This window comes from Acanthopagrus latus, chromosome 6 (assembly GCF_904848185.1).
Source record: "Acanthopagrus latus isolate v.2019 chromosome 6, fAcaLat1.1, whole genome shotgun sequence".
Lineage (NCBI taxonomy): Eukaryota > Metazoa > Chordata > Actinopteri > Spariformes > Sparidae > Acanthopagrus > Acanthopagrus latus.
Genome location: NC_051044.1, coordinates 7,670,701 through 7,691,877, shown reverse-complemented (window position 1 = coordinate 7,691,877; position 21,177 = coordinate 7,670,701). Strand labels below are relative to the sequence as shown.

The 21,177-nt window shown below is 46.8% G+C and overlaps 1 protein-coding gene across 4 annotated transcripts in view; it reads left to right on the top strand.

The window, feature by feature from the left end:
* The first annotated feature begins 2,160 nt into the window (after positions 1–2,160).
* Positions 2,161–21,177, top strand: part of LOC119021544 (membrane-associated guanylate kinase, WW and PDZ domain-containing protein 3-like) — a 145,443-nt gene continuing 126,426 nt past the window's right edge. For all 4 annotated transcript variants that reach the window (XM_037101901.1, XM_037101900.1, XM_037101899.1 and 1 more), the window contains exons 1-2: positions 2,161–2,813; positions 2,936–4,022. In XM_037101901.1, the coding sequence (XP_036957796.1) occupies positions 3,716–4,022 (307 nt within the window). In that variant the 5' untranslated portion in view covers positions 2,161–2,813; positions 2,936–3,715. The remainder of the gene's footprint in view (positions 2,814–2,935; positions 4,023–21,177) is intronic.

Below are 21,177 nucleotides of genomic sequence, written 5' to 3'. Positions count from 1 at the left end.
CGCTGTGAAACACGACGAGAGACGAAGTGACATTTACAAAGTTTAATTAACTTCAATAGCTGCTCTTAAACACCTCTTCAGTCCTGCAGCGTCTTGTGTTTTCGAAACACTTGTACTGAAACCAACATTTAAAGACAAAAGAGCTGTTATGGCTCTCGGCCTTGTCAAATCGTCAGGATCACAGACGTGTATCTATGCTGAATTCTTCAACATCTCTGTTTTTGTGCTCAGCGGTTGAGGTAACTACAGCTACACAAATTACTGTAATTAAGTCCTTTTTTGGGTCTACTGGGTACTTTTACTTGTATTTAAGTTTCCATTGATTATGTGCAGTGTAATTTAAATAAAAGGTAAAGATCCCTACGTGCACAGGTACGTTCAGGAACATTACCATCAGCCGTGGACATGCAGGTGTAGTAACACCCCGGAGAGGAGAACAGACTCTGTGTGAGCTCGGCCAAACTGAGAAGAACCATTTTCTTGAGACGTACTCTTCACTAAAACGTCCTCCATTTGTGCTGTTTTCTTTTTGGCTGGCTGATTATGAAACACTCGAGCTGTGCTTTAGGATGATTTTCTTTTTTTCTTTTCTTTTTTTTTTTAAAGCAGATTTTCTTTGTTGAGCTCTGAAGAGAAAGCACAACATTTTGCTTGAGACGGAGCTGCGGAATAATTTGTGAATTCATGATGAAATGAAATGTAATGAATGCGGTGCAACTTGTGTTTTCGGGTCGTCTTGTGAAACACACGAGGGCTGAGCGCTCCATGTGCATGACGTGACATTAAAAAATCTATCAATCGATCATTCACGTGTTGGAAACTACCTGGTAACCCAACGTGTAGATAAAAAAAACCCCATGGAACTGTGCAACAGGTGAACAGAAAGAGAAAGAGAAACCGCTTTTGATTACACTTCACTCTCTCCACCTCTTCTCTCTGACAATAAGGTGACACATGCGACTCTGCAGTGCACACACAGACCTCCTCCTCCCTCCACTCTGACTGTAGTCCGGAGGAAATTAACTCTGATGACCCACAGCACACACAACTTGTCGTACCTACCCATGTAAAATTTGATGCCAAAATATCAATATTTTTCAAGGTATCGTATCAAATTTAGAGATGCCAGTATCGTGACAACACGACTACGAGCAGCAGATGAAAAGGCCCCTGGCGTCAGCTGCCAGGAGGGAGGGTGCCTCGGGTGGAGGAGCTCAGTCAGGCAGGAGGGGGGGCAGCCAGGTTGTGGAGGGCTTTCGTAGGTGAGGAGAAGAGGTCTGAAGTGGATCCTCTGAGGGAGAGGAAGACAGGTGGGATCCCTGAGCTCGTTTCTCTGCAACGAGACGGTCCCACCTAGGGGTGATGGGAGACAATGACACCCGAGGTTTGCTCCTTATGTCCTTAAAACTATTGTTTTTGTCACTGCAGACAACAGGATGATGTGATGAGGGAAATGGAAGCTGTGTTTTCAACTGCTTTTATGGAGATTTCTGGATCCTCTGCACTGTTTTATAATCCTAAACGCTGGTGGATTTTGCAGTAGACTCGAACACACTTTTAAGGGCCACCCTTATTTTCAAGTGGATCCTCTTCCAGCTCGGACATGCTCGATGCTCCAGGCATGTTCACCAACGGGTCGCGGGTCATTTGTCTTCGGGAAGTGACGCTCCAAACTCTTTTGAGCAGAGACATGTGATCTGGCTCCAGGTGGGAGAATGGAGGAACAGACGGATGTTATTGAAACAGGATCTGGGTTTTCAAAATGAAACATCTTTCAGCGTGTGATCATCAATAAAAATTGAAATAAAATTATATTTTTCTGTGTGGCCCGGCACAAAATGACCCCCGGACCCAGAACAGGTACGTGGCCCGATGGTTGGGGACCACTGCCATAGAGGACACTGCTGCAGTGATCCAGTCAATGTCTCATGAACTAAACGTACATGTGATGGGATTACTTAATGAGTATAGCAAAAAAAAAGGTATTCCATTACACTTACAGAAAAAGACGTGTAATTAGATTACACTCACTCATTCGGCATACAAGATGATTACTCACAGGATTACAGGAGTCTGACACAACACTCAACAAGACTGAAACCAAATACACATTTAAGATTAAATAAAAAGCATCTAATTAATAAAATATCTTCTCTGTAGTGTGAATTTGCATGTGTTTGGTTTTGAGGTAATGGTAAAGTCACATTACTCAAACTGACCCGGTACTAAGTAACCCTCCCAACACTGTGAACTAGCTGCTACAAGCACACATTACGCATGAGTTCCCGCTCCGGGGCCATGAGGCGTGTGGGCCGTGGATCCAGGTGGGAGCGCAGCTTCCCCTCCTCGAGTCAAAGGTCAGACTCTCACCACTGAACCCGCTTTAACGATGGTAATTTATGCATTACCGCAGTGTGAGGTGACTGCGAGCGTGTTCCGTGTGCACAGTGGGGAAAACAACGCAGTGATGATAATGATTAAATCAACCCACAGGTCATGCGTGGAGAAACGCACTCGGAGGCAGCGGAGTGTTGTTTTCATGCAGGTATGTGGACGAACCTGACGGAGGGGGGGGGGGACACGTTCTCTGATCGCGTCGGTAGGTGGCGCTGTGGAAACGCTTATTAGATGAAGCTGAACATCCTTCCCAGAGAGCACTCACCTCGCTCTGTGCAAATTAAGCGTCTTAATTAGGTGTAATTTGTTTTTGCACGCTTGATATTAGGATTACATGCTCCGCGTGTTTGGAGAGAGTCCTTGTGCGTCACGCCCACCGTGCCAAACATCCCAGGACGCGCTCCTAAAATGTTCAAGTAAATGCAAGTAAACATAGATTTAAAACAAGGGGGCTGTGTGACGGTAAGTTACAGTGAGCGGTATACTGGACTCACACTGTGTGTGTGTGTGTTTTTTTCTCTTTATTTCTGTCGTTTAGTACCGCGGCACACCGGAGGATGGAGCCAGCATGAGCGTCTGGGAGAGCGCCGCCGCCGCCGAGCGTAAAAAAGGGGCGTTCCGGAGCTTGGCAACATCTCTGTTGGCGGCGCCAGGTGTGTTCAAACCTGTGGCAGACGAACGCTCGCAGATGTCTCCCGGCCCAGTCACCGTGGGCTGGATCTCAACCGCCGCAACCGCCTACCGGTGATCGCTGCCGCCCGCCCGCCTGCTATTTTCCAGCCTGCCCACAGGTATGAGGGATTTCTCGTTGACGCACTACATCTCAGCGACAGACGCTCCACAATCCGCCGCCGAGTGAGTAGAAAATCCCCTGTTTACATTCGCTTTCGGCGTCGGGAGGCTCGTCCGGAGGAGGAGAAAGGCGCTGGTATGTTTTCCAGAGTGGCGATGGAGAGCGTCGAGCCCGAATTATCTCCCTTTTAACCATCTCGCCGCGGATCAACTCTCCTGCTTTTTACGCGCAAGGAGCGCTTGGAATTATTGCAGCCCGGGCGGCTGTGCGCACACCGGAGCGCCGGTCCGTGGGATGACAGAGCTCAGCGGCACGTCCACGGGGTGAGAACCAGACTCCAGACATGTCAGCAAGATGAAATCCTCAGCTGGTCGGGAGAAGAACTCAGGAGGGTTTATTAGGCCGCGTCACTTCGCCTTCGTTTAGCAACAGCGAGCCGAGGCCACTGCAACCAGTCCGATCTCGAGTATAGTTGTTGGGGGAAGAACAAAAAAAATAAATAAATAAAGAAATAAGGGAGTAACCATGTCCAGGACGCTGAAGAAGAAGAAACACTGGTCCAGCAAGGTGGTGGAGTGCGCGGTGTCATGGGGGAACCTGGGGGACTTCGGCTCCGTGGTGGAGGTTCTGGGAGGAGCAGAGCTGGGACAGTTCCCCTACCTCGGCCAGATGAAGCTGGACGTGCTGGTGTGTCACGTCGGGAAGCTGCCCTACTACGGGGACGTGTTGCTGGAGGTGAACGGGACGCCGGTCAGTGGACTTACAAACCGCGACACCCTGGCTGTCATCCGCCACTTTCGGGAGCCGATCCGCCTGAAGACGGTCAAACCAGGTGCGTCCTCCCCGCTTCGCTTCTCCTCTCTTCTCTTCTCACCTGAGCTGTTTGTTTTGTAACATGAACACAACACAGCAACAGTCATGCTCGCACACACCCAGCGCCAAACACTGGTGCCTCATGCTGCCACTCATCTCAAGACAAATATCATTAATGTCCAGAGTTATCCTCGCAGATTTCATCATATATAACTTGGTATATGTTTATAAATCTCCCTGTGACATATGGATGTGTACATGTTGACTAAACCTCTGAAAAACAGGGTGAAAGGGTGAACAAAGTGAGCACACACACTTCTCCCAAGGGACACCCAGGACTTGCTGTGTAAACCTCCTGCTGTCCCATCTAACATCTAATTGGCCCATTCTCTCCCCACTTTGTCAGCAAGATCCACTGGTGATAATGGTGGTAATGGCATGTAGCCCAGTCGGAGCCTTCCGGGGCTAAGTGCACTTACATGCATAGAAATAAGGCCTTATTACATCCTCCATTATTCCGGCTACCCTGCTGCTTACGTTGGCCCGCACAGAGGAGCATCAGAGTGGCGAGCCGGCTTTGTATCTCGTCGTCTCATCATTCTGCATCCGGCTCTCCAGAGAAAAGGGAAAAGAAAAGAAAGAAATAATAGAAAAGGATGCTGGCTACAACATCCAAACACTCTGATAATGAGGACTAATGCTGCTGGTCCTCAGGTGAAAAGGTTGTGTGATTGTTGGCGAGGCACATTGGCCTTATTTTGCACATCGCCTGCTGTTGAAAAGGTTACATCAGCATCAGCAGCAGCAGAAGCAGCAGCAGAGTCTCAGGACCCTCAGGCCAGGATCCCTGAAGATCAGCTGCGTGCCGTGCACATGCGTACTTACGCTGTGTGTCAGTTGCAGAAGGAGTTTCCTCGCATTTTTATTAATATTTCATTGATTTTCGTATCTTTTCAAGAGCAAACAACAAGAGGTGAGCGGGAGAATGTTTGCCTCGATTTGTGAGGCCCCGGTGCCTATTAGTGTGCATGCATGCACAAACACATGAAGGTGTGTGTGTGTGTGTGTGTGTGTGTGTGTGTGTGTGTGTGTGTGTGTGTGTTTCATGGCTCTACAGTCCCAGGAGCTCCCAACACCACGCTCTCTGCCCCACTAACCAAGGATGATTAATAAAGGGCAGAGAGCGAGGGAAGGGAGGGAGAGAGAGAGAGAGAGAGACACAGAGATGCAGCGGGAGAGAGAGAGAATGGGGAAGGGAATGAGCTCTGCCTCTGGCTCCAGGCTCAACTCCCACACGAGGCTGTTTCTGCTCTTTAAATCTCGCCGGGAAGCAATCGGTGGCAAGGATGGCAAAATTCCTCGGCACCTATTTCGTCAGCGTCACTCGCGCCGGTCTGGGCCTGCGTGTTCGGACCTCCCCTTTTCTCAAGGTTACCGTCGGCACCTGGGCGCTCTGTGTGTGCACAGAGGGGCCCCAGCGAAGCCCCCCCCCAGGCGTCGGCGTACAGATGGAGTTGTGATATTGTATGATGATGTATTGTGCATGTGTGTGTATACATTCCTGTGTGGTAGCCTCATGTTTAATTCACACCTCTTGCATAATTGAGTCAGCGAGTGGATTTTCTCCACTCTGATGGAGGCGGCGGGCCTAGAGGATCAGCTGTGAGCAGGAAGCCCGGGAAAAAAAGCTGCCGATGACACGACGGCGGCCGGCAGCGACGGGCGGCCCTCGCTCTCGCTCTCCCTCTCTGGGTCTACCAGATGTTTCCCCCCGTGCTCTTTCCCAAGACCCTCTTTGTGAGCGCTGCCTGCCTTTGCCCTCTGGAGCTGGTGGGCTTCCTGCGCTTGCCTGCTGACAGCTGGGGTGGAGCTGCGAGGGAAGAGACGGGGAGAGGGCGGCGCAGAGACGCAAAAATAAAATAAAAAAAGCAGAAATGGGGATTTTGAGTCGAGGTTAGAGAAGGATGCAAGTCTCCATGGAGGCTATTATCTATCTGAGCCATTGATCGAGAAGTGAGCATAAGCTGAAAGAGTCGCACAGCCGCACTGCACTTCACTGACTTTTCTATTGCTGCGCTCTGGTGCATCACATGTTCTCTGGGGACCGTCAAGAAAAAAGAGCCGTCTCTCTACATGCATACATCCCTCGCACAGGGCTTGTGTGCTTAACGCTTTGAAACGAGGGAAGTTCACACTAAGCCTGCGCCAAGCTTTTTTTTTTTCCTCATGAACCGTGAGTCGTATGTGCCCATTCTCCTGGTATCTTTGATTAAGCCGGGAGATGCCTCTATTAAAAGCACCGCGCTTTCGCTACGGGAATCTATTTCTGCCAGTACCCCCAGCTAAAGGATCGGGAAAGAGATGCCTGATGAAAAAGCTCCGTGAATGGCGTCCCAGAAATTTCCTGCTGCTCAGTTGTTGTGTTTCTTTTCCCCCCGCCGCGCCTCCTATATGTTTGCAGCTTCAATCACGGTGCGATCAAAACACACGCACAACCTGTGGCCATTTATATGCGGCTGAATGGATGATGACTCCGACATCAAATGAATAATTTCTCAGAGCAGCGAGTGCGAAAAAGCCCCCCCAACCTTCTATCGTGTGGATGATTAATATTAGCTGTGTGAAACGTAGGAAACGCATGCATACAAGAAGCCCCGCTGAAGAATTGATGCACTCTGCCTCTGCAGCTCTTTGTGTCTCAGTCAGAGTTTCAATCAGCTTTATGATGTTTAATAAAGTCGTTAAATTAAAACAGACTGCAGGTGTGTTTAAACTAAACGGTTATTCATTTAAACCAAATGAAACACAGTTGGCGTGGGAACGGCAGCGCCGTGATTGGAAGATGGTTGTTTGATCTTTATGCTTTTTAATACTTGATAATTGTTGGTGTGATAATGAGAACGTATTAACTTCGCAGAACGGCGTAAATCTGTTTCCGAGGTTCCAGAGGATGTTTCCGGTCCTTCATTATCGGCTGAGTTATCAAGTGAAGTTTGCATAATCAGCCGGTGGTATTGATAACAATTTAGCCTAGATTACATTTTGAGTTGTCTGCCTCTGCTCACACGGCAACATATTTTTCCATTACCTGCCGATCACGCCAATAGAGAAGAATATAGAGTGACATGAGCCCCTAAGCCCCTGTATCAAACAGCAATAGTGAGTGTGGGTTAATCACATTAATGCACCTCTCATATCAGGAAGTGCCTCTCAATGGAATCATCCTCTTGACAGGCGATGCTTTGTCACAGCAAAGAGATTTGCAGTCGGCTGCCTAAAAAGAAAAAAAAAATAGAACGGGGAGGGGGGGATTGAGAGTGAGAGTGAGAGTGAGAGTGGGAATACAGCGGCTCAGAGAGCCTGGTCAAATAACTAGAGACATCTGTTCTCGCCTGAGAGATGTTTCTGACAATCAGCTGAATGGAGCAGGAGAGCCATCACATACGCTGCTCCTCTGGCACGGAACTCATAACAGAGTCATTTAAGGCTCAACGAGCTCTTTCTTAGTGATTCTAAAGTGATTACGAGTGTTTTTTATGCAGATTTATGAAGACACGGGCTATGACATGTTTTTTTTTTGTGTGTTTTTTTAAGAGCTGATACTGCTGCTACGCTAACGGATTATTGACTGTTTGGTGCTTACGTAGCTAAGTTTGCGCTTCTTTGTAGTTTTTTAATTGCACCGGTGCCAAGTACGCATGTTACCATAAGTTATGTACAACTGTCTGTCTTGGTGTTGCTTTCTAGGCCAGGTGTCCTGCATGAAAAAAACAAAAAAAAACATTCTTAATCTCATCGGTGCCAACTGTCTCGATGAAGGTTGAATGAACAAACAGACACATGGATAGAATGATTACTGTACACACAATAAACTGTAGTGGAGGTGGTTGTGAATTCTCATGTGCCTCATTAGTAATACAACATGTTGTGAACACAGAGCATTATAAAAAATGAAACTTGGCAAATCTCTCCTTGACGCTGATATTTAATGTAAGCAGAAGGTTTGCGTCAGCTGCTCTCCTGCTGCTTCCTGAACCACCGCCGCTCTGATGTGCTCCTATATAGAAGAAACCTAAAGGACCATACAAATGTGTTCTCGCGCGTTTCAGCCCATTAGCTGCAAATATCCATTTATTGAACATTTTCTAAAGCTCACTGTAGTATTTTATATTGCACAATGCATTTTTAATGCCTCCCAGGCCTTAACTGCTTTCAGTATGGAAAAACATTCATTCATATAGGTTTATTCATCACAGCGAGCGACGATGTCGTCTTGTCATTCTGTGGCCGTGAAGCACAGATTTAACACGCAATGACGACGTGACCTTGACAGCAGTGAAAAGCAGAGCGATGGATTCTGATGGACTGACTGAGCTGAACACACCTCCGACAAAGTCCCAACAGTCTCCTTCACCCGCCAGTCTTTGTCACGTAGATCCATTAACGGTTCCCTCAGAAATGAACATCGCATCTCGCAGCAAGAAAGCGAGACAAAAAAATCTGTCTCTTTATCCAGATACACACCGACTGGAATGGGGATTATTCTGGGCTGGGACCCATCCTCCATCCAGGTTTCTGTCAAAATCCGTTCAGTAGTTTTTGTGTAATCCTGCCGACAAGCCAACAAACCAGCAACCTCCTTGGCGGATGGAATGGCTACCTGAAAGCTGGTAAACATACATCTGACAAGTTGTAAATGGTGGGCAGTAATGTAAAGTCTATATTATTAGCAGACAGTTGTACAGATGTTGTGTGGACGCCAAGCTTTTGGTATAGTTTGATGGTCCCAACTCAAGTTCCAGTTACTCTCTCTTAATGAAGTTTTCCATGTTACTCAAGGGTCCCAAACTCAAACAGTGAACCTGGCCATTAGTTTATCCATGAATCAGAGTATTGTCATGATGCCAGCTTTCACTCAGAATCGTACAACACAGATGTTTGTACAATCCACTGAAAAGTTGTTAACATATTTCAGACTGGACTGCCAACCTGAGAGCCCTTTGCCTCTAGTGTTAAATATCATTCAGCTTAAAATCACATGAACCCATTTGGAAATCTCACTCTTGGTGTCAACAAGCTCATCTGAAGGAGCTCTGCGGGTTGAATTAAACAAAAAGGAGCTCTTACAGTCCACCCAGGCGCTTGCGAGTTGACCGTCATGCCACTTAACCCATAGCAGTGTCGGAGAGGAGAAGCGCGGCGGCAAACACTCGATCGCGAGCGCTCCTGTTTTGTTGTTGGCGCCACCGGGCCGCCGGCGTGACCCCGCACTCATCGGGGGAGCGCTGGTTATTTTGTGCTGCACGGAGACACTCGAGCAGGACTCGTCAAGCTGCAAGTGCAAGACGATTTCCGCGGTGCCGAGGCATGACAATTAGCAGGAGTGTTGTTCCATCGCCTGTTCTCAACCTTCTAACCTCGCCTCATTAATGTCTTACTAACTTTCGGTGCTGCCTCTCTCGGCGCTCCCTCCTCTGTTCTCTGTGAATCAGAGGGATTAACGCTGCGGCGGTGATTCAGATCGTCTGCTGGATTTCTTGTGATGACTGTGATGCATTTTGTTGACACATTTGTCGGGCAGAATAAAAGTGCCAGGCCTTTAATTAAATTCGATCAAAAAATATCTTTCTCCTTATAGCTCTCCAAATGCTCCAAATAATCTGGGTCACTCACGGCCATTATCCAGCGGCGTAACTCAGGGGCAGACGTGGAGGTTTCGACCATATTTCACACGTGGTTGGATTCTGAATCGGTGAATCTTGGGTGTCTGCATCCATTTGTAACTTCTTTACAAAGTCTCAGAACAGACATGCAGCATTAAACCAACATAAACTCATTAGTTTCACTGATATTGGATTTAAGGTGATTGTCGTTAAACCCGATCGTCAGAATAAATGCTAGTGAAGAACATTTCTGCAAAACACCCCCAAGTTGAATGTCTCTTTATGTTGCAACTTTGTTTGTTTAGGTCGAGATTTTTGTATTTCTCTCTTGTCTCAGAGCTGTGCTTACACTCTGGTTAGGTTTCGGCACAAAAAAACACGATCTCCGGATGGAGCTGATCCAACTTGAAAAATAGCAGGTATCGGTCACCCCACAAAGAACACTGTAAATGTCCTCGGGTCTCCTTTTAAAAGATCCAGTGGTGTGATCCTAACTGTGGTCGTCCCTTTGGCAGCATAGCTGGTATGCGACCATGAAATGCGACGTTTGGTGCAGATGTCCGTCTTGCACGTGTCTGTGGTTTGGATTTAACGTAAACTGCTAACGTTCTGTCCTGACAAACGGCCCGTGCAGTTGCAACGTGATCAAACTCCTGCAGTCCTCTGGGAAAAACTCCCTGGAATCACAGTAGGGATAACTTGACTGGGAAAAAAAACCCAGAGGCGCCGATCCTAGTTAAATACTCACCTTAAACCAGGTGAAAGGAGGATATTTATATTTCTCCGTCCTTGTTGTTTATGTCTCTGTAAGCGCTCCGTGCTTTTTATGTCTGTTTGGCCTCTCGCTATATCATCCGGCAAAGCATTTTGTTGATGTACAGCTTGTTTGTCCTCTGTGACTGTCATCACGCATCTCCCGTATGTGCCCGAGGCAGCTGTCAGACTTTTTAGTGAAGTGCTGCCGTCTAACCACACACACACACACACACACACACACGAAGAGGGAGAGAGATCTTAAGAGCAAAATGTCCATCTCTCGACACATAATTTCAATTAGAACTGAGACCCAAAATCAATTTTTCCGCCTAAAGAACTGCTGACTAACTAAAATACAGATAACAAATTGGGATTTCAGACATAACGATAAACGAAAGGCGAAAAAAGTCAAATTAATTCAATTAAATGAATCCAATTCTGGATGTTAATCTCACTTTTTTTTTTTTTCCCTTTTGGCCGAATTAACATATCAAGACTGAATAGCAGGAGCGCTGGCTTGTTGTGTTGTTTTTGTTTTTTACTGCAGTGCAACACTGTATCAGTTTCCCCATAAAACTGCTGCAAAGCAGAGCTGCCAACACCCCGAAGCATCCTCGTTGAGATCTCTCTCTCTCTCTCTCTCTCTCTCTCTCTCTCTCTCTCTCTCTCTCTCTCTCTCTCTCTCTCTCTCATGCCTGGCAGGGGGGGAGTGGGTGGGGAAGAGAGGCGTAATGCGAATACAAAACAAACGAGCGTAAAGTTGCTTCCAACCCTTACTCCAGGTCCTCAATAATTCATCAATACTAGAGCCGGATACTCCACTCGTGTGCGTGCGTGTGTGTGTGTGTGTGTGTGTGTGTGTGTGTGTGTGTGTGTGTGTGCACATGCTCGATGTCTGGTGATATCAGAGTAAAGGCGACAGTGAGAGAAGCGTGGCATGGCTCCCTCTGTACCGCAGCACGCTCTCATTATTCCCACTTTGATCAAATTGGCGCAGCTCTCCAGCAGCACCTGCAGCGGCCGCAGAGTAAACAGCACGCTTGATGAGACGCTCTGGAGCCGGAACTGTGCATTTGGGGAAAAAAAAAGAAAAAAAGAAATTGATGATCAGAGGGTGTCACGGTGATTACCGTGTGGAGGTGAAATGTATGTGCCGTTTCACGTCATGGGTGTCGCTTTGGCTTATGTGCGGTGACATAGAGGAGGCTGAGCGGCTGCACGCCCGTGAATTTCTGGTCGGTTTCAGCAACCGCTGTAACAATGTGGAGATTGCACTTTTTTCAGCTTTCAAGCTTCAACTTCTTTAAGTCGCACATCATGTCTGTCTGTAATCAGGTCTGTTTGTCGCCACGGCGTTCTGCAAACCAGCAGAAGGAAAGATGGTAAAAGAGGGCGTGAATGGGTTGACTGAAAGTTGTGCTTACATTTTACATTCAAGGGCATTTAGCAGATGCTTTTTGTTCAATGTAACTTACAGAAATTCATGCATGCATTCACACACTGATGGCGATGGCTGCCATGCAAGGTGCTGAGCAGCACAGCAGTTTGGGGTTCAGTTTCTTGCCCAAGGACACTTCAACACGCAAACCAGGGGAATCAAACCAGCGACCTTCCAATAACAAGACGCTGGTTCAGTTTGCATTGTAAACCTTGATTTTTGCGCCTGACCTTTGTCGCTCAGTGTGGTGGACACAGATCACAGTGGTGGCATTTAATGAGCAAGTGTGTGTGTGTGTGTGTGTGCTGAGGGAATGGAGGGGGTCAACCCAGTACAATCAAACTATCTAATCGCCTCAACGTGAATCTACTCTACACGGGGAAAAGCCCCTGATCGGAAGTTGCATCTCCATCACGGGAGAATTATCCCTCTTAATTGCATCGTCCACAGCAGCTCACAGTGGCGTCGGTCATGAAGCTGTAAAGCGTACAAATAGCATTCGAGTGTTTACAGTATGCTGAATTTCCTCTGGGATGTATATTATTTTCAATCATCGGGAGCTTCTGGGGGATTTCGGTTCCTCTGTGCCTTCAGTCCCCGTTCCAATTAAACACCCGGTTGTCGTCCTAAATGCCTGTTAGCGTTCGTACTGCGATATAATGACTAACTCTAATCCTGGCCCAGTAAATACGTATTTATTAGAGGTTCATGAAATCATTTGTTACGTTATTTTCATTGAATACAGGGAGGCAATTTTCACCACTGGGAGTGGGTTTCACTGCTGAGGAGTAATGGGTATTGGAAGTGGTTGTTTTTTGTTTTTTTTTTTGCTTGACCTGCATCCTATCTGACCCCATTACCTACTGTTGTTTCCTGCCCGGCTTTGTGGCGAGCTCTGTTTCTCCCTCTGCTCCTCTCTCTGACCTACAGTTGTGAGATCCCTGCTGTATATATTCTTCTCTCCCCGCGACACAATTGTGCCCTTTTCTAAATGCATCCATGGAGTAGATGTCCAGATACTCGGCGTACAACCCCTGCAGCTGGCTGTATCACACCTTTTTGGATTTAATGGTATCATTTTATCCTCTGGCAACCACAGAAAACCCCTAAATATGTAACGGTGTGAACAGGATCATAACTGGAGCTCAAAATCCCCGAGAGATGCTTATGTGTGATAAAGCAACAATCTGAAAATACGAGTGCTCATCCCTAATGTGATTTATGATTTATTTTTTTCCCCCCTCCTTTTTTCCTGACGTCTCGCTCCTCAGACTGCATCAGTCATGTCCTGGCCACGTGAAACAGAATTGGGGAAGGGTTTGAGGTGGGGGTTGGGCCGTCTTTTGGTCGAGCCTCGTCTCCGTCAGTGTCTGAGAGCAGATCGGAGGGGACGGCTGGTAAGGAGTCACTCCTCGGTCTAAGAGTCTTGTTTATTTTACCGGAGGCACGGCAGCCATACGGCGGCTGACCCAGCACTGTCATGAAGGACGTTATCTTTATGCAACAATGATTGCTACACGCCATCGCCCGCCCCCCCCTTCAGCTGCGTCCAGCGATTGCACACTTGGCCGGCGCGTCGCTAGCCACTTTCTCATTATCCAGATGTGCATTATCCTCCAACTGGTGTTTATCACGGCGAGATAGGGGCTCGGGTCACCTCTAGACAGCTCACAGGTAATGGGCCTTGACATCTGAATTAGTCTGCTCTTTCAAAGGGTGATTAGCAAGCAGCTTAGGATTCTGAGGGGATGTCGATAGGCAGACACAAACAGGCCGGGGCGACGGGCCGGTGGGGTGCTGCCTCTCTGCGGTTCTTGATGGGAGGCTTGCCAGTAATACGGCTCATCATGAGGTGGTCACGGTGTGGTTCTGCAGACGACAGAGGGTGTGAGGGAGGGAGGGGGACTGGGGCAAGTGCGATTATGCGTTTGCACTGGTGATTTAGCCACTCGAAGTATATAATTTTCATTAGCTGATGCTGCAGAGTGAACAGTGAACCAATCTGCTGCCCTCATAAACTTAATGAATAGCAGAGCTTCCAAATTTTATCCCAAAAATCTTTCTCCTGTCTCCGTGTCTTGGCCGTGTGGCTGGTCGGCCCAGCTGTTATGCTCATCCCCAGCTCTTTTATTATTCCTTGGCTGTGTGACTCGCTGTGTGCTTGTGGCGGCAGGGGAACGGCTGGCTTTGTAGAATCTTAATAGCGGAGAGCTGGCGCCAAGCCTTCCATTCGCCCGCTTGCTGCAGGCGTGCGACTGAATGCCAATGAGACATTAGGGCTGAGGCAGGATGGATCAGGCCGGGCTGTGGCAGGCGAGATCTGAGTGGCTGTAGAGCCCTTAACCAGGTGAGGGGCGCACATGAGGCTGCACAGCAAGAGGCGCTCTGCGTGTCGGGGGGGTTATCTCAGCCCACCTAATCGCCAGGATGCGCCCTCTCCTGCACTTCTCTGTCAAGAGGGAGATAATCTAAGTGCATTCTGTTCGACTTTGACTTTGCGCAGCTTCCTTTTGTAACACACTGCCCCAGAAAGTGAGGGTGTTAGATTAGACCTGTTAGATTCTGATTCAGGAATGACACCATGATAAATGACGCTAAAGAGAGGGACGTAGTGCAGAGAGTCTGCTGAATCTACAGAGGCATCCTGGATGACCATTTGCAGCTCTCCTCCTCTTCCCTTCTATCCTCTTCTCTCCTCTTCCTTCCCCTTCCCCTCCCTCCTCTCCTCTCTTCTCATCTCCCCTTTACTCCTCCTCTCTCCTCTCCTTTTCACTTCACTTCTCTCCTCTCCCCTTCCCTTCTCTCCTCTCCTCTTCACTTCCCTCCTCTCCTCTCTTCTCCCCTCTTATCACCTCCCCTTCCCTCCTCCTCTCTCCTCTCCTGTTATGTAATCTCTTCTCCTCCTTTGGGTCAGGCTGGGTGATAAAAATATGTTATTCTTTCAGTCTAGTATTTTGAAGACATTTTTTTTCCCTCTGTTGAAAATGCATTAATGTGATTTCTTAATTAAGCCTCCCTTGTAATAACACTGATTACACCGCAGTGTTTAATTCAATATAATCTCCTCTTGTTAGCTTATCACCACAAATTATTTATCACTGCGTCCGTGCGATTTCGTGTCGACTGTATAAGGGAATATACCACTGAAGGCTGTAGGTTTTCCAGCTGCAACACGGTGCGTATCAGCCGAGGAATGACTAAATTGTGTCTGAATGCAGGCGTTGTGTCACATCTCGAGCGTGAATTCTCCCTTAATTCTGTAGGTGACTCAGACAACGCAGGACCTGTTAGCGTAAAACAAATGGAGCGCTCCCGTACACACTCGCACACACATCAGCGCATTAATCCGTCTCCTCCGCAGCATGCACATGGTTCTCCACATGACGCAGATGTTGCTAACAGTGGGATGGAGCCATGGGTGGATGCAGAAGCCCCAGTCACCCAGTCACTGCCTAATCTGATTACAGGCGGCTTCACGCAGACTGATGAAGAGAGGGGGCATCAGGGAGCGGACAGATGGACGAGTCATGGTTGTTAACAGCTGTGGTTAACGCTGTTGTGTAATATACAGTTGTGGTGTCCAGGAGAGGAGGGCATGTGAGAGCCGTCCGCAAGCGTCTGCCGAGGCTGCGTGTCATGACACAGCCATGTTGTGACACAGAAATCATCCTATATGCATCCGTCTGTCTGTCTGGGAACTGTACCTCCACATTATATTACATCTACATTTAGCAGATACTTTTGTCCAAAGCGACTTGGAGTAATTCATACATATATTCATACACTAATGGCGGTGGCTGCCATGCAAGGTGCCGACCAGCACATCAGGAGCAGTTTGGTGTTCAGTATTTTGCCCAAGGACACTTTGACATGCAAACCAGTGACCTTCCGATAGAACAAGACGAGTTTCCACGGATCACAGAGTTTATCCCCGCCTCCTGCCTCACCTTGAGTTGGCACTTACATTATCCCAAATGTCACTGTGTGGTCAAACCCACAGAAATCCAGATGTTGGTGCTCAGGGTGATGGTGACTTTTATTTGGTCACAGTGAAGGACATTTGCGATTGGGACTAAACAGTGATACGTGTATATTTTTCAAACATTAGACAGTAGATTTTCATTAGCAACCAGCCAACAGTAGCTGCAAGATTTCCACCTTTCACTCCTTCTCCTCTCTTAACGTCCGGTTAATGAAGTAAAACGCATTTTTAAAGCTCCAGTTCACAGTCAAATTTACAGCACATTCACACCAAAATCCCCTCCACTGATCGCTGCCACGGTCAGGTCGATAAACAGGAGTGAGGTTAACTTTTGAACCCCAGAAGTTAAGCCCCCTGCCTGTTTGTAAACGGGTCAGAATCGGAGCAGAATTCGGTGTGATGGAGGTGTTTATTCCTCCGTGAAGGTCTGGCTTTGCACCTGACTGAGCTGGCTGCCTCTGATCAGCTGAGCAATGTGACGCTTTTGTTTTTTTATAGAGAAAGCCCCCAGCAGCAGCAATTACATTTCTTTTTGCCTTTAGGCGTCCTTGGGTAAGACACTAAACTCGTGGCGTGGAAATAAGTCAGAGAATCTTGCGCGAATTGCTGATTGAGAAGCATAAAACCTCGTAAAGCACTTTGGATAAAAGTGTTCTATGTGAAATAAATGTGGCAATTTACCACTTACATTTTACCATAATTCTCCCATGCAGGAGGGTCTGGCAGTCGTCTTGACTTCCAGTGTGATGCTGTCAGCAGCAGATGTGATCCATAATTTGAACGTCCATCACAGTACAGAGGGAGTGGGGGGAGGAAGTGTGTTTATATTAGATTGCATACAGCACAAATGTTTCAGCATTGATTAATTAAGCTAAACAAAATCAAGACGCGCAGTGGCTCGTGTTGATTAAGATCACGTTCATCATGTGATGTTTTTTTTTTTTATCTCTCAGCCGCTCCCCACAGCCCCTCCAAACAAGACTTCACAGGAGTTTGGAGAGTTTCAGCCAGAGTTGAGTGTTGGCAGCTGGTGCTCGAGGAGCTCGCTGTTAGATCTGCAGATCTGAGGCCATTTTCTCTTCAATTTTTTTCTTATATAAAGCTCGTATTTTGGAAATACGGGTCAATTACACCAGCACATCAGTTAGGATTTTTGAACAAGTCATAAACACATTTTTTTTTAAAATCATAACTGCTCATTTGTCTCTTTACTTTTGCTGCTACACTCACATCTGTCCAGCTGGACTGTGTGGCTGCAACATAGAACCAACAGTCCGTTCAGAAGCCAGCAATGCTCTGCCCTCTCTGACCTGCTGTAACATGGCAACACCTGCTGCCTCCGTCGCTCCACCCTATAGAATTACATGAGCAAACCTGCCCGACATCAGTCCAATTATATCATTTCCGATGGCTTTCTTGACCAAATAAATGGATTCGGGGCCTTGAAACGTGGAGGCGGGAGTCTTCTCCTCTGCTGCTGCTGCCGGCAGCTCAGGACCGACAGCCTTCTCTTCCCAGAGGGGTTCATTCCCCCGAGAGTGCAGATGCCGGGAATCACAGCTACACTTCATCAAATTAAAAAAAAAAGATTTGCTGCGCGTTCTAATATGCATAATGCGAGTCGATGTCTTGACTTTGTTCAGCCTGCGTTTGTGTGTCTGGCAAACATCAGTTAGCTAACGGTACGGAGGTTTGTAGCAGATCTTGTGGGCCATGTCATCGCCGTCTGCTAATTACTCGTCTTATGCCGCCGCCGGTGATGCGCAATTAATTTGAATTGATATTAATGATGAATTAATTCATTTCTCGTGGATTATCTAATTTTTTTTCTTTTTGTTGTGCGATGTGCCTCATGATGCTTTTGATGCTGTTAATTTAGGTAGATGAGATACTTCCCGAGGATTATGAACGGAGCCCGAACTGGATTAAGACGTATTTCTTCCCGGGGTGTTGTGTTCGCTCGGGGGGAAAAAAAATAAAAAACCCAAAAAACCCCCTAAGTTATACAACAGTGTGATAAAACCGATTTGTCTGAGGTCAGTTCCCTGCAGTCTGTTTAAAATGCAATGTTAAACCGTGATTCATTTCTTACGTATAAAGAATTCATTCTTATGATGATGAGCTTTTCTTTATTGGACTTTTTTTCCGCTCAGTTGAAAGATTTGAAAGAGAGAAAAAGAAAAAGCGTTTTGAACTTGAACATGATAACGCTGCTCGGAACACTTCCCTCTTGAATACATTTCAGAAACATGCCAGCAGCACTGAAGGCTGCACGCTGGCAAAAAATAAAACATGTTGAGCAGCGAGTTAAAAAAAAAAAAAAACTGGATTAAAACGCTTCACAGCATAAAGTGCAGCGTGCATTAAAAGCTAACAAACTCTGTCTATCATGAAAGCTTTTCTTCCTGTGTTAAAAACAGTCAGCAACAATGAATCCTGGTACTCCGGCTATCTGGAGCTCCACATTTCTGACTAATTTAGACTCATAAATATGAAGGGAGCTTTTCCTAAAGTGGCCTTTATAAATAATACTACAGCAGTGACTAAGCCCCGCCGTGTCCAGAGGAAGCGGGCCGGGCCTCAGCAGGCGAGGTACAGTGATGACTCAGGTATTTACAATTTCTTTAAAAAAAAAAAAAAAAAAAAAAAGTGGTCGCTCAGAGCGCCACACTAAACAACAGCTGACATCTGAAGCATCTGTGCTGATGCAAACAAATTCCCATAATCAAGTAAAGCAGGTTTAAAAGACAACATGAAAGCTCGCCACATTAAAGTTTGTTTGTGAGGAGAGAAAAACCTACACGGAGCCTTTTTGAAAAAAAGTTTCATACTGTGGATTAAAAGAGAGACAGCAATCAATTAAAATCCAGTTTGACACCAGGCTGCCGCTCCGGCTTACACTATGCGAGAGCTTTTGAAGGTTTGTTTTCTCACGCCGAAATACAGCTTCTTTGATTTATCCGCGTTTCAGAACCAAGTTGAGATCGTATAGCTGGCACTGAATATAAAAGGTCTGCACCGTCTCTAAATTAAAACGTGTCTGTGTGCTCATACGAGCAGGTGTCGCTGACAGGCTTTTATCCCGTCTGAGCTGCAAAGTGGCCAATAAGATTTAACAACCGCGCGCTCTCCTCTGCCGGCTTCTCCCCGCATTGTTCAAGGACTTGCTGTTCTCTGCTCCGTTGCACTCCGGTCTGCAATTTTCGTACGGGGCGCCGGTGATGCGTTCACAAATCGTGGTTTTACCTCTGAAATTTTGATACAGATCCCGTTGACTCTGCCTGTGCTTCCTTTTCTTCGGCCTGACCTCATGTCCTCCGTGCGAGTCGAGGCCTGTTGTGTTGTGCTGCGGAGGAATTTAGCGAGCAGTCGAGCTGTCTCACCTACCTGCTGCCTTCACTGGGTTACCTGAACTCCATTTTAAAGCCAGCAAAGAGCCGTCTTCTCTGAGCTCATGTACAGTGTAGCACAACAGTGACAGGTTCCAGTGGCTGCAGCTGATTTCATGTCAGGGAAAAGTCAAATAAATAACGTTTCCTAAAATCCAGTATGAAAAAGTCATCCAGCTGTTTATAGTCTGAAGCAGGGGTGCCCAGACTTTTTTCTCTTTAAGGGGCCTAAACTAAAATGTAATGTTGGGTCACAGTTCGGAGGTAAACATTTAACTAACATCTGAAAAGTACCCTGAATTGACGGACAGACAGTTTTAAGATTGCTGATTACATTTCAGTTGATCAGCTAATCACTTAATGGATAAAACACTTTTTGCCCCTGTTTTACCAGTTAAAGGAGACGTATGCTCATTTTCCGGCTTCCGATTGTTATTTTGGATTACTGCTAGAGTAGGTTTACACAGTTTAATGCTCAATTTTCTCGTAATGAAGAGTGCAGTAGATTAGATTTTGCATTTTAGCTCTTTTTATCCCACAACAGAGAAATTCACGTGTTACAGTAGCTCAGAATCGCACTGTACTGTCCAAAACGCTGTTTTAGCTCCTGTCTCTTTCAGGACTACTTTGGAGTTGTTGTGTAAGATCTAATTAAAGACATCAACTGTTGTTTTTCTTGCAGGAGCCGAACCTAAAACATACTTACTTGCCATACTCAACAGATTTGTCAGGTTTTTTCGGGGGCTGTGCTTCGGCGCTCCAGGCCGGATGATGCAGCGTGGCATCGCGATCTCTCCTCCTGATTCATTACGGACTCGGCCAGTTTGTGTTTTGACATGGCCCGCTCCGACCCCCCCGAGCCCCGGTCTGTCTGCACGGCTGTTTTTATACCTGGCTGAGCAGGAGCCGCCATTGGCGTTCACTTGTACGCGGACGTTACCTACAAACAAAAATCCAAAAAGACACGATCGCCTGTGCACACACGGACAGGGCTGCTGGGTTGAACCGAGGCGAGGGTGGAAGTCGGTAAAAGTCAGTCCGGCTGTCCATCAAGCCGAGGTTTATTTCCAGGTAGTTTGTGTACGATGATTGGAGTTTTCGCTTTGAAAATTAGACATCAGAGACTGACATTAGCGATATTAATTTTACTATGGCGGATGTGATTGTGGCTGTCTGCGGGTTGACATTTGAACAGTTAATAAAACAGGAAAGGTTTCAGTGGGCAGACTATTGCCGAGGCGTGCGGAGACAGCGTTTCTCAAAGTTAATTTAAAATACGGAATGAAGAAGATGATGAAAATGACATCTTTAGCTCCGTCCAATATTGTGAAATGGATGTTCGCACCCGCCCCCCCCCCCTTGTTTGGTGCTGTCGTTTTCAATAATGCACAGAATTACTTATCAGGATACATTTGTGCACATTATTAAATTAAGAAGGGAAATACAATCTCGCAGGCTGGTGAATCCCGTGAATTACGGACTCTTCTCTCCACTATGTTTTTTACACTTCATATGATATCCAATTAACAAAAAAAAAAACAGAAAAAAGAACGAGTCAGAGAGCTCGTATTGTTTCCGCGCTCCTCCGAAACACAGCGGCGGGCCCTGCTCGAGGAGTCCCGCTGTCTATTGTCTCTCAGTGTTGTTCTCATGAATGTACTTAAAATTACATCATTGTCGTTCGCCTCTCTCTGCTGACAAACATGAATTATAAAAATCTCCGACTCTCTCGGCGTACGCAGTTTTGCGCGTCGGACGTGTCGGGGACGAGGCCGGCGGCTTTTAAAAGCAAGTTTCATATACTTGGAGCCTCTCTGACGTACCAACCGCTCCCCCGCGCTAAACAAAACAAAACAATTTACTTGAGGAAAGATTTGTGAGAGCACAACAACAACAAAAAAAAAGAGAAATCCAATTTCTGTATTGATAAAAAAAATCCCATTTGT